The sequence below is a fragment of the Pygoscelis adeliae genome, unplaced genomic scaffold, assembly GCF_000699105.1.
Source record: "Pygoscelis adeliae isolate BGI_AS28 unplaced genomic scaffold, ASM69910v1 Scaffold7, whole genome shotgun sequence".
NCBI classification, from domain to species: Eukaryota; Metazoa; Chordata; class Aves; order Sphenisciformes; family Spheniscidae; genus Pygoscelis; species Pygoscelis adeliae.
This window is the reverse complement of record NW_008825268.1, coordinates 2,358,112-2,371,489: the sequence shown is the minus strand read 5'-3', so window position 1 is coordinate 2,371,489 and position 13,378 is coordinate 2,358,112. Positions and strand designations below refer to the sequence as shown.

Sequence of the window (13,378 nt, the reverse complement as noted above, 5' to 3'; positions counted from 1 at the left end):
CTGCAACATTTGCATTACTTTTATACGTTATGTGGTGTGCACAGCCTCATATGTCCCTACCTCTTTCCTCTCTTCACTGACAGCCTCCTATACAATAATTAACATATGTATCTTTATGCATAGATGCAACCTGATGGGGAAGATTTTCAACACACAACTGTCATTCAAGGTCTCCAAAGACAAGAAGAAAATGAAGAGTTAAAGGTACATTTTAATTCTTTGGAGTCTACTTCTGCAATAGGATTGCACCATACTGGCATGGTATGCAAGTAGTCAGTACCTGTGGTGACCTTCTCAACTATAACAAGCGATCCCTTACTAAATACCACTGATACACATGCAAAAGCAGCAAAATGCAGAACTCCCTGTCAGATGCATACTGATTATCTCCATGCCCACTACCAAGTTTTTTTTTACATGAAGAAACTGAGAAGAAAATAATCCAGACAAACTGTGATGGCCCAGAGTTAACAGGTCATCCCTACATACAAAGTACTGCACTTTTCCAAGAAAACAGTCACTTGCTGCTGTCCCCTTTGTGGGTAGCCAAGTGGACGAGCTTCATGCTGTAACGTTGAGGCCAAGGCAAAATTAACCTAAAGATTATTGTGATGCAGAAGATGAACTGAATTAAACGTCAATAAACTAACTAAACTTCACTAAACTTCCCCTCAATAATAGGCCTTTTGTTATAAAGATTCTTCCTTTCTCTTCCTGATGCTTCATCAGTTATTATTATGCGTATGATCTCACTACTTTGCACTGCTTGGCTACCCACCTTCTCAGAACTCAGATAGCTATAACACCTCATCTTCTTCTCCCACATCACACGGTGATCAGGAAACCCAGCAAGCAATGATTTTCAAATGAGTGTACCTAAAGCCAATCCCCACATTATGTTGAAACCATTCACAATGGAAATCAGTTTAGAAACCATTTCACTTTGATAAGAATCACCATGGGAAAACCATAGCCTGCCTTCCACAGACCCTCCCATGGATCCGTCAGCTCTGTAAACCTCTGCTATGGATCAGGCTATTTGCTTCTGCCCACATAAAGTCCATAGCAAAGCAAGTACAGATATTAGTCCAATGAGTCAATAGCCATATGCATGCATAAAGTGAAAATAAAGGTGGATTATCTTTTCACGTATGCCACTGTGTAAATGTTTTGTAATAAATAATAACGGCCACTATCAATCAAGAGAGTGGTAAACAGATGGGAAGGAGGTTGTGCTGAGAGAAAGGACTCAAACAGGCATATGTATTTTCTCCCCCACCTTCCCTGGTCTGATAACAGCCCTAAATGAACCCTTGCAAATCTCCATCAGTGTGTTCCAATATTCCATGCAACTCTGGCTGCTTTACTACCACAGCACAGCAGAATCACAGATATTAACGCATCTACAAAATGCTGCAACATCAGAATGTGGGTTTGGGATTCCCCCCACCCCTTCTATGGATCAACCCCTCTATCCAGCATTATGGTCATTTCATCTACTGTCACACCTTCAGGCAGGTTTGACAACAGATCTGACTCTGGGAAAAAAAAAAGTCCCTATTAATGATGAAGCTCAAACTCTTCCTCTTCTTGAACAAAAACTCAGGGCTACCTGAATTTCTCAGTTTTCTTACTTTTGTAAGAAAATATTTTATATTTAAGTCTTTAAAAGAAGTGAATGTTTACTTGATGGCTGCTATTCTGTCCAACAAAACAATTGCTGAATCTCCAGGTTTCTCTCCAGTGCTAAAAGTTTAACATTACAACTTGAATTAAGGTTTCTTAATGGATGTTGTAGCAAATTCACTTAAGGCTGCAGATTTAATATAAGAGGGCAGTCTGTGGCACACATTTGTATGTAACAAGCATTTTTACCAAAATAATCTAAAACTTTAAATGACGTCTAAATAACTCTAAATAAAAAGTGGGTTCCAGATTCTCATTCGTAATAACATCATTGTCCACAACTCTGGTTGCAAGAGCCTTTAAAATGGATAAAAACTACAGCCCCCGACACTCCCAGATCTTGTTACTCTTTGCAACCCATTATCAATAACTTGGTCTTAGTACAGCACTGAATATCTAAACATACCTAAAAATATATATAAAACATTGTGCAAGGATTACATTAGGGCTGCATTTATGACCTATACTCTGTTCCACCTCAGCTGAAGTGCAGTCTGTATCTGAACGACAATGGCTTCACTCTTGTTCCTAAAACCCCACAGGAAGGCAGAAAGCTTTACACCACGGCAAGCAAAGCAGGATCCAGCCCTTGAGATTTCCCATTCTACAGAGACGAGCAATATTACCCTCCAGCCTCAGCTGTTGTGATAGGTCTTAAACACAGCAGAACCGTGGCGTTTCCCAAAGGAGTGACATGGAGTATTCACCTTCTTGGCAGTGTGGGGGCAGGCAAGTGATGGCATATCAGAATTTAACTGGCAATGCAGACTCAGAAAGGTTGAAAACTACAATCAGGTTAAATCGGTATCTATGAATAGTGAACAGTAGAAGAGGCTGAAAAATCATCCTGTGCTCAGCCCCAGATGTCACACAGGGGGCTTCTTCCCCCGCTTCCCCCCACCCCCCAAAAGACCCCCCATTAACACTGAGTTGGAAAGACAGTAAAGAAAAACACTTTGCTTTACATATTAACAACTAATCTATAATACTGTAAGCAGCCAAAATAGTGTGTATTTGAAGAACTACCCAACCGTCTTGAAAACAAAAACACACCTGAAAAAAAACCCACAAACAAAATCCAAAAGAGCCAAACAATTTTTTTTGTATGTTTGTATCTTTTTGTTTTTGCATGGCATGTTTTTTAGTTAGTTATGAAAATGACAAAAAAAGAACAGCATGGACTACATACCTTAGCTATTTGGACACACCAGTTTAGCAGAAGCTGGGAACCAATATTATCCTTATGTTCATGAACATAATCCAACAGGCAGCCATGAGGCATCAGCTGAGTGACTAGTTGAATGGTCGGGCTCAAGCAGACACCCAGGAGTCTCACCAGGTGTGGGTGGTCCATGCTGGCCATGATAAGAGCTTCCTGTAACAACAAAAGTGACCCAGTTACTCCAGTGTGCTTAAAGAATCTATGCATAGAAGATTTCCCATAGAGCATCTAAAGCAGATCGGTGTCCCCTAAGTACCACGAATTCCTGTGTTGTCCATCCAGTGCTAGGCACACCTAGGCAAAATCCAGTCTCATGTAATGTTTGCTTGATGTAATGAGCCCCAAGCAACGGGTCAGACTATCTGAACAGATCCAGTGAAGGCTCAGATCGGAAATTCTGAACTGCCCTATATTCCCTGTCCCATTACAGGCACAGAAGCAAAGATGTAAGTGTGACACACTTGACTTTGCTTAAAGGTCTCATTGGTCTTGTTTTACTTCCCTTAATTTTGTTTCTTGAATACATTTTCCCAATTTGTGGTCAATCCATTGGGCATCAGCTTTTTTTTTATGCAAGCAAACTATGCCACTTGTGTATAGTTAGATGGCCAGTTAGGTCTCATTTGGCAAGATATTTGATTAAGCTCTGCTAAAATGTCTTACTGGATCAGAGATTTTATGCTTAGTATTTTACAGGCTCAAGCATGTAACATTTGTGTGTCAACCGAAGCTTTCCCAGAGTTCAACCTGCAAAGGGTTAAGAATGAGGAGGTTTAGTGTGGACTTTCCAAATGTGTCTGATGCTCATAAGTCCTACTGAAAGTCAACAGATTTGTTAAGCCATTAGAATATGACCATGCTGCTGTCTGTATGACTGTTGTATAGCAATAGCCTAAACTAGCAGTCGTGATGGTACAGTAGTAGCCCAGCTGCCTGTCTCCTGATGTTACCACAAGTAGAGCACTACACAAAGCAGCAACCTTCTAAATCTGAGCCTCTTCGCTCAGCTCCTGATTATTCCAAAGTCATCTACCAATAGATCTTGGGTGAGTTATTTTGTTTTTTCTATGCTTCAGCTTCCCACACAACGAACAGGAGATAACATTCCTTTCTTTCTTCTATACTTTAATTATCTTTTCGAGATCATAAGTTTTCAGAGGTTTTCAGCTAGCAAGTTGGATTGTCCCATACCAAGGACCAGAAGGACTTAATCTTGGCTATGCTATTCGGCCCTAAAGTTCGTACCACTGACAAGTAACACAGGAGCGCCTTATAAAAAAAACTACATATCTGTTCTTAGAGGTAATGCTGCCATCACAAGCAACTGGCATTCAAAAAAGGCAGGGAGAAAGCTTTTCTCTCTCATTCACTAAGCTGAGTCCTCCATTTCAAGGCCACTTCATCATGGCAATGGAACAATGAAAAGTGAGATGAAACTGTGGCTTTGTAAAGCTATTTTGGTTCTCTTTCTCAAAAAACCTATACGACATCTTTCTGACAACTTAAAGAATAACAGCTGTAATAGTGCCAAAGAAAGAAAGATTAAAAAAAAAGGATGAGAAAAAAGTTGGCATCAGAGGAACATAGCATGCCCCCTCCCAAATCATAAAAGGTTTGGGTTTTTTCCCCTTCCCTATATTAAGGCAAAAAAAAAGTCCTGGCAAGTAGGCTGAGTTTGTATTAAAGGAAATTGCTCATCATAGTACAAAGAATATTTGAAACCAAATTGCAGAGTATTTGCATAATAGTTCTCTCTCTTTCTTTCCCTCTCTTTTTTTGTTAAAACGAAAAGATGAACAAGGCACTAATTATAGGGTGTTGTTCCCCCCAGTAAGAAAAGAGCAGATGGCCTCCACTGGCGGGAGTATCTCCTTCCTTTTTCTTCCTAAACGTATGTGAAAAATAAAATAAATAAATGAATAAATAGGGCCTATTTGATGGGATGACTGGAGGAGGACCTCTGAGGAAGATTCCAATGTAACAAATTAGAAAAGGGATCTTAATTTAGTTTTGCTCACATTCAAATTAATATAGTTCTCGCTCACTCAACTCGTATGTACGGGGTCTCCTTGAAACAATTTTAGCCTCTCTTCTGCTGTCACTAGAAAATGTCACTGAAGGCCACCAGAATAAATACCTGTTGACAGGTGCATTATCCAGTTTCAGAGCACAAAATTACTCTGCGTCATTTTTCTCCTGCACATGCGTAAGGGGATAGCACTTGTTGCCCTCTCCCTCTCTGAGTAAAGGTAAGAGTTTCACCAGGAACTTGGAGCGGGTGTACTTTTCTGTATAATGAGGACTGATTAGAACATAAACAATATATTCTTTTTGCTCACCAAGGGACCAGATGGAAAACTTTGAAGCACGTGCTCCATTAGTCTCCAGCTACTTGCCATTTACAAGTCTATCTGAGTCCAAAGGAAAGACGCTTCTGTACAATAATAAAAGCAAGCAGTGCCATTTGTCCCATTCTGATGTTAGGGGAAAGCATGTATTCTTCCACTAGTTTTGGGCAATGGTTTCAGAAAAAAAAAAAAAGTTGTTAATAAAATATTACGGACTGCTCTGTAATGAATTGAGACACACAACAGAGAGCAAGGAAACCTTCATTATAGATCTAAGTCACTAATGGATACTAATTTACCATGAATCCTGGCTTCACATAGTTATTCTCATTAGTAAAAGTATTGTTATTTTTATTGAACTCGCATCTACAGGAGAACTAAATTCAGGGTTATGTCTATCCGGCACAGCACAAACACAAAGTAAAAGAGATTGCAATTGTTCTGCCAGAACCTAATTAGACAAAACAGACAAACAACAACAACAGAAACATTATGACTTAGTAGCATTTTAAAAATCTGTTCAGCAAATAAGGAACACTAGTCCCCATTTTAAAATCTGTTTGGACACGAAAGACCCTAGAGCTACAATATTCATGGCACTTAGGCACTCTGCAGCCTGGTTCCCAATTAAATTTTCTAAAACCTTTAATCAGGTAAGGCACCTAAGCTCACAGACTTGGCGGTCTGACACTGGCACCTTTCAAAACTGGCTTCTGCAATTTCCCACATCTTTTGGTAGCCTTACGTCTGTAGAGCTTGTCTCTATACTCAACTGGCACAATTATACAAATGATTTTAAAATTGCACCTATTCTAATTTAATAGCGAGGAAACTGAGGTACAGGAAAGCACAACCTACTATCCACAGTCACATAAGAAGCCTGGAGCAGAAGTGGGAACTGGGCCCCAGATCACTTTATTCTTCTCTCCTGAAAAAAATCCTTTGAAGGTTGAAATAAAACAGTGGAGGAGGGGAGAGAAATTATTAAGTTACAGTACTTCATCTTTCCCCCAGGAGTCAGTGTCTTTGTAACATCATGTGCTCACACTAGCATCTGAGAAATGACAGGAGTGGTGACAGTTTTCAAAGGCTCCTGTTGGACATCAGGCACCCTCCTTCATCCATCTGCAGGAGCAAGAAGTTTTATCACAAGAATAACTCCCCAGCCAAACCAAATGTCTTCCTGGAATTTGTTCATACTACTGTCGCTGCTCAGGTATTAATTATCACAGCGGTGCGTGGCAGCCATACACAGGATAGCTATAAGCCAGCCAGCTTAGATACAGGTAGCAGTTGTGAAGCTCAGCTTGCCCTTACCTCTGAGATGTATTTTGCAGTCTACGGTGAGCCCTGGCCAGCTGAGGTGCTACAAGATCTCAAATGAGTTACTTAAAACCAAGGCTGTGTATGTATATTCTATTCACAGCAGTGCTTACAGTGTTAATATATATATATCTGAGGGGAAGGCTGGTGAAGAAAGACCTTGATGCAGAAGGCAGCTAATCCCGCAAGTAGCTTGGCAGGGCCATTGTTGCGTCCCCCCAGCCTCGTCACAGAGAGAATAGCAAGTGACTTTGAGCCTTCCATGTTCAACTCAGTATTATACTTCTCAGATATGCTATTTTGTAGAAAGAAATCGCGCCACGTCGATCACTCCTCTCTTCTGCCCCTTTTGAATGTTGTTGAATTATTGCCACATTAAGCTCAACTCCTGTGGTTTATATACACAACCCTATATTAAACAATTATATTAAACAATGACATAAGTGTTATTTTAATGCTTTACACTGATCCATCTGTCATGCATTTAGTAACACAATAGCATACCCAAGAAGAAGGGTGAGTTTGTAGGTCCCAGTGAGCCATCACCAGACCTATGACTCTGGTTTCTGTCAGCAGAGCTATGTCAACAGGGGTCTGAGGAGGTGCAATTGCTAACGCACAGCGAGAGGCCAAAAGAAGCCCTCAGAGCACCTGTGTTAGACTGCCAAAACATGCTTAGAAAGGCAGAGCTTATTTAAGTCATGAGAGCTGGCCGTCACTGTAACAATACAACGCATAGTTACGTCCAGGCTAAAAGTACTTGTCAACATGGATGACAAAAGGAACTAGCCACTCACTTCTCACAGATCACTTAAGTCACCTTCATTCCTTAGATGGCTTTGAAAATCCCATGTAAAACTGTTGCCTGATCTATCCATACTCTGCAGTCAAGTTTGAAATGCCTTTAAGTTGACTGCTGTTTTTGAAAAGTAACTCAAAATCCAGCTAAAGCAGGCTTTTCATTTTGGCCTTCCAGGATGAGGAAGAAAAAACAATTCTCAAGACTGTGAGAAGAAAGGGTGCTCTGAGTAACACCTACAGCACATCTTATAAGATGGTATTTAACTTCCCCCTTTCCTACTTTGGTGTGTTATTGCTAACAATTACAACTGACAACTGAACATAAATATTAGCCAGCATGATTGTTCCTGAAGAGCATCCTTTGATAGCGTTTTTGTTTCTCTGACGATTTATTTTGTAAACCAGCGGACTCAGCAAGGTGCATGTGCCACTAGTAAAATCATGCCGTACTTATGTCCATGTTGAAAATTTATTCTCCACCCAGAGTGGTACAGGACACAATGCTCTTCCAGCACATGTCCTCGTTAATTAGTACACCAGTTCAGTACATGGTCAAGCATCCCTGGCTAGACTGTTCCTGAGATGCTAGAGATGGCATACAGGCAACTCCTGAGACCCCTGGGGTCCTGGAACTGGGCAGAGCTGATAGCGAGCCATCACCCTGCTGAGTCCAAAACCATGCTCTAAAGGAAATCTGAACATCAGAACTGGTCAAGAGACCTTCCCTCAGCTGCTTATGGAGGCTCTGAAAGATGTTAACAGGTTGTGTCATTAAGAGTCCTGTACCGCGGGGTGGATCCCAGCACCTTCTATCGCAGTGCCTTATAACCTCATCTTCTTACTGCTGAAGACTTCACCTAACAAGAGAATTAGCATCTGAAGCAATATTATCTCCTTATATCAGATTTAAATATCTGGCAGAGGGGAAAAGACACTCCTTCTGAAGGCTTGTTCTTTAACACATGACCTTCCTGAGTGCCAATGGCCATGCCACACAGAGCACCGGGAGAAGCTTACTTACAGGTAGCCCATGTCCCCTTCCAGTCCTCCACATACACATGCTATCCCTCAGAGCCAGTGCAGGAGAAACATGCTCCCTGTTCCAGGGAAGTATCACAGATCTGCTGCCCCAATTCAGCAAGCCTAGAGTAAATTTTACTGCTCCAATTAAGCCAGATGAACATATGCACCTGATAAAGAGTTTGGTGAGCAGGGACAAAGTCTGAAAAATCTTTGGTTTCCTAACCTTCTGCTTCTAATTGTTTTCACCATAAAATGCCCCCAAACAAACCAAAACAAAAGAAGCCAGAAAAGAACCACCCACCTGTTTTTCCTAATCATTGTCGAGTAAATAAATATACGTAAAAGCTGACTTCATACTGTGCTGTACATTTTCCTGAAAGCACAAGCTGTGCTGTGGTAACAGGAGAGATACTACAGTGAATACACTGCTTTTTACATTAATTTTACAATGCTTCTAATGGCTAGGGTAAACACCTGTCTGGAATGCACATCTGACCTGCTTCAGGGCAGATCCAATTACAGTCCAACATATTTTCAATGCCTTTTTTTTGTCTGCTAGGTCTTACAAATTTTTTAGGTTATAGCCGACTTAGCCTATGCAGTCTGCACAATTACTTAAGCTGAGAGACAGCACAACATATATACTCAACAACATACATGCCCACATTTATCGTATGACAATGATACGCATTGTTATATTTCCCCTGTACTTCCTATGCAAGATGCTGTTTTCAATTGCTTAACAGCATTGCCATACTTTCAACCCTTGGGCTGCAATTTTTCACCACTCGGGCAAATACTCTCTGGAAAGCTTCTGTTGAAATGTCTCAGCCATTTCTGAAAATGAAGTGAGAGATGCAGCTATAGGGACCAACAAAGGATATCAGAGTCCCACAGCGGGACAGTAGCAAACAGAGGGAGGACAGTAACAGCATAAACTGCCACAGCTGTTTTTCCAGGAACAGTTTTATAGTCATTAGGAGCAGACACATTTAATAGGGCACTTTCAGGCAAAAGTCTTATTTGGGACTTGGCAACAGCTTCTATAACCAATTTTACTGCTGTGCAATACAGTGAACAACACTTGAATGCTGCAACGGCAGATTCAACCCTGAGGTTACTACTGCAGGACTGAGCTACACACTTTAACTTGACTCATGTGAGTATGGTAGCATATCCCGTGTCCTGTGATGAAACACGTTTCTGTCACTGTACCCTCCTGAGAGACAGTGACAACACCTAGTTTGTGTACAACAAATTCTCTCAACTTCTCACTGGAGAAGCAGGACTCAGGAGCAAATGAAGAAAGGCATTTTTTAAAAAAAAAAATCTTTCTATACATCCACATCCATACTCCAAGCATAAAGCAAGACGAATGGTTGTTGCACAGAAGTGTAACAGTGCACGTTCAGGTCCAAAACCTATATGCACACTCACACAACCAACTGCTTTTTCTTTGGGGAAACACTGAGTCTGGCTGGCACAACAAGAAATAACTATAGGTCTAAATCAAGGCCCTGTTATTAAGGAAGTCTAACAGGCTGTTAGCTAGAGTTTTGCATTAACCACCATCTCCATGAATCTCTTCCCGTGCTTGTTTTGCTTTAGGAAGCCATGTTAAGGAAGCTATATGTGACCAAACAGAGGAGGTAACAGTATGAGTCTTGTTAAGATGTGTTTCCTCAGAGCCAGGACAAACTCTTATGATTAAAGAGACTACAGGCTTTGAATGGGTGGTTTTGGACTTTACCTCTTTTGGACATAAGACATATGAGCTTTTTTGAGTTCAGTTTCCAATGGGGAGCTTGACCAGAGATCTGTTGGGTAGTAAGTGGAGTCACCTGCATACTTAGACTGGAGTACAAGTGTGCTGCGCCATTAAATGGTGAGATTAACTTACTCCTTCAGAAAGTTCTGGAAATCCAGCTGCCAGGTGTGCCACTACACCCAAAACTTTCTAGGATAAAAACTAATAATGATAAAGAAAAGAAAATAAAATTCCACAGCATGGACCACGCACTGTGGTCTATAATGCAAAAATGTGACTAAAACAGCATCAGGCAAGTACCGCTTACTTGGCTCTGCCCAAGCTAGTGCCATTGGGAGACGCTGGCTCCAGGTCAGTGTCCCACGTGCATCCAGGCTGCAGCCTGGTGATGGGCAAGGCATGGTACAACACTAGAGTAATGTGCTCTCCACTGTCCAGGAGCAGAGCTGGTCTCCAGCTGGGGCACTGCTAAACAGGTGCACAGCCTTTTCTGGAGGTGGTATGTGTCTTTAAGTGTGCTGTATTTCTCAAAGCAGGCATACCCGCTGATACTCCTTGGCTTGTCACAGCACTTGCACACAGCAGAGAGGGTATGTAGTCTTACTGACTCAACACTGCAGAGGCACAGCCTGCATTGTTGACACTGAATTCAAATGCATGCAGTTGCCCCATGTGATTCAAATGCATGAGAGAGATGCCCCACTTCCCTCCAAATACTTACTTGAAACTAGCACAATCCAGGGATTTGAATGCTCTCCCTCTCAAAGGTGACGCTTACAGACTGTTGAGTCAAATATTCCGTGCCCACCTTAGAGAAGCAGTAGGTCCTATTCATGCAGGAATAGCTACCTTCATGTGCTTACAGAAGCCAATCTGGCCCACTATATATTTTGGAGCAACATAAAATAAAGAAAAAAAAAAAAAGGTGCAGTGCAGTACTGTGATCCCTGTCCTGCAAACACTGAGGGCATGGGCAACCATGCTGACTCCAACAGGGCTCAAGTGCTTAGAGTTAAGCAAATGCTTAAATGTTTGAAAGTGTAGAAGATACATTTTGTAGAACCCACATACCATATGCTTCTTACTTCTCCCTGCTGACTTTGTACTAATTAAGTCTCCCAATTCATCAGAGCCCATGTTAGACAGCTGAGGAGGAATCTCAAGTCTAAAGGAACAGACCTCTAGTGCACAACAAGCTAAGTGAAGATTTTCTGTCAAACATCCAGTCAGAGGACAACTCCCACCAGCCTTTCTGTGAACCTTGCCTGAAAACATCGATTCTCGTGATGAGAAAGCAAAACCTAGTCCCATTTTCAGTTCACTTTCATGCATAAATGGCCAAGAGTTCAGGACCTCAGCAACCAGAAATGTTTCCATTGAAAGGCGTCAAGAGAAGTAACAGTGGTTTCAGACTGGCCATCCCCCCTTGCAGATAGGGTGTAAGTGGTTTAGCAGTGTGCACACCTCTCTGTGAAAATATTGTACCATTCTGACAAATGTTTTACTTACAGTCTGTGACACACATCATAATTTCAGAATAGTCTGTCAAAAGTGATTTGTTTCTTACTATTTTGATAAAACTTCAAACATTTTTGCTAGTTGTAAATGTACAGTCTAAAAAAGCAATCATTTCAGCATTATTCGAACAGAAGGGTAAACAGACCTTACTGCTGACCAGCCTGTAAACATTTTCAGCCTTAGCTGCAGATTCCTCTCAGAAGGAGGGAGTTATTGCTTTGATTTTTGATTTGAGTGATGGCAAGGTCTCAAGAATGAGTGATAGAGAAAAAAAAAAAATCTATCAAGTTCTCACTCCTTTCTGAAGAGTCTTAGGGCATTGCTTTGAAATTTTCTGGTATCACTGAAAAGCTTGACTTTATAATCACACACTCAAAGCTCCTTCCTCCAATTTAAAAGGATAGCATCAGATTGAAACCTAATTTCATCAAGTGTACTATCGACATTAAGAGTTGTTTTAATCAAAGATACGCTTTGCCCATAACCTAGGAATGTCATCTCTCACAACTGAGAATTCAAAATAGACTCATCTCCGTGTTTCCCTCATCTGTATTCAGTTGCAAAAGAGCACTACACTCAGGACTCACGTACTGCAAAGGGATGATGATATTTAAACAAAAAAAGGTTTCATTGGACTGTTTGGTTCACTGTTAGATTTTTTTTTTACCACCAAGCTGGCATCAGTGAACCACAAAGTCATCGAAAGCTGCCACACATTTCCTGTGTTACAGTGCTTTCTTCCTTTCAACATTATTCTGCCTGCTATTTTCTCCTGAGTTTCTACAGTTCTTCCTCCACCCTCCTCTACTTACTTTGTTCTTTCTTTTACCATCCTGCTGACCTACTCTTCTCCCAAAGATATAATTAAAAACCTCTTAAAAAAATGCTTGAAAGAAAATCACTGCCACCACCAAACTTCAGATACTTCCCATCTTCTGTGCACTTCATTGCCTCTCCCAACTGCTGTGAGGCCGGGCTCTGCCCTGCTCTTCACCTGCCATGGCAGAGCCTCGATCCTGGCTGAGTCCTTCTGTGTCCAGCGATGTGGTCCTTACCCCTGCTGCTGGGCAGATACCTCCCAGCTGTAGGACGTTCCTAGAATAGCAAATATTGGGAGCATTGGGTATGAATGGCAGGGCTGTGGTAGCAGGGGTGCTGCAGGGGAGGCCCCTGTGAGAAGAGGCTGGGGCTGCCTCGTGCTGTACACAGATGGCTCCCGTGCTGCCGCAGGCAGCAAGCAGCTGGGAGGACAGCTGACTGGAGTTGGGCCAGGGAAAGGGGGAGGAAAGGTGGGTTTTTTCCACAGATATTTTAATGTGGGGTTTTTTGTTTGTTTGTTTGCTAATTCTGAATCAGCTATTAAATATTTATGTTAATTGGCAGTAAATTAAGTTAAATTCCCCAAGTCGAGTGTGTTTTGCCTGTGACAGTAACTGGCGAGCAATTTCCCTATCCTTATTTTGACCCAGGAGTTTTCTCTCCCATTCCTCCCATTTTCTCCCCAGTCCTGCTGGGTTTGGGGAGGTGAGCAAGTGGCTGTGAGGGGACTTGGCTGCAAGCCGGGATGGCTCCTCCACCCCCTTCCATGGCCATCCATGGGATGATGCCCACCCAGTTTAGTAACCTGGCTCTGAAAAGTGGCCAGAATTTAGGAAGTCAGTGCAAAGGAGAGCAAAGGTAGCTCACATC

At 41.8% G+C, this 13,378-nt stretch overlaps 1 protein-coding gene across 1 annotated transcript in view; it reads right to left on the bottom strand.

Annotated features, from left to right (window-relative positions):
- ERBB4 (v-erb-b2 avian erythroblastic leukemia viral oncogene homolog 4) overlaps window positions 1-13,378 on the bottom strand; it is a 580,731-nt gene that overhangs the window by 99,958 nt on the left and 467,395 nt on the right. The window contains exon 21 of the mRNA XM_009329670.1: window positions 2,876-3,061. Coding sequence (XP_009327945.1) covers window positions 2,876-3,061 — 186 coding nt within the window. The remainder of the gene's footprint in view (window positions 1-2,875; window positions 3,062-13,378) is intronic.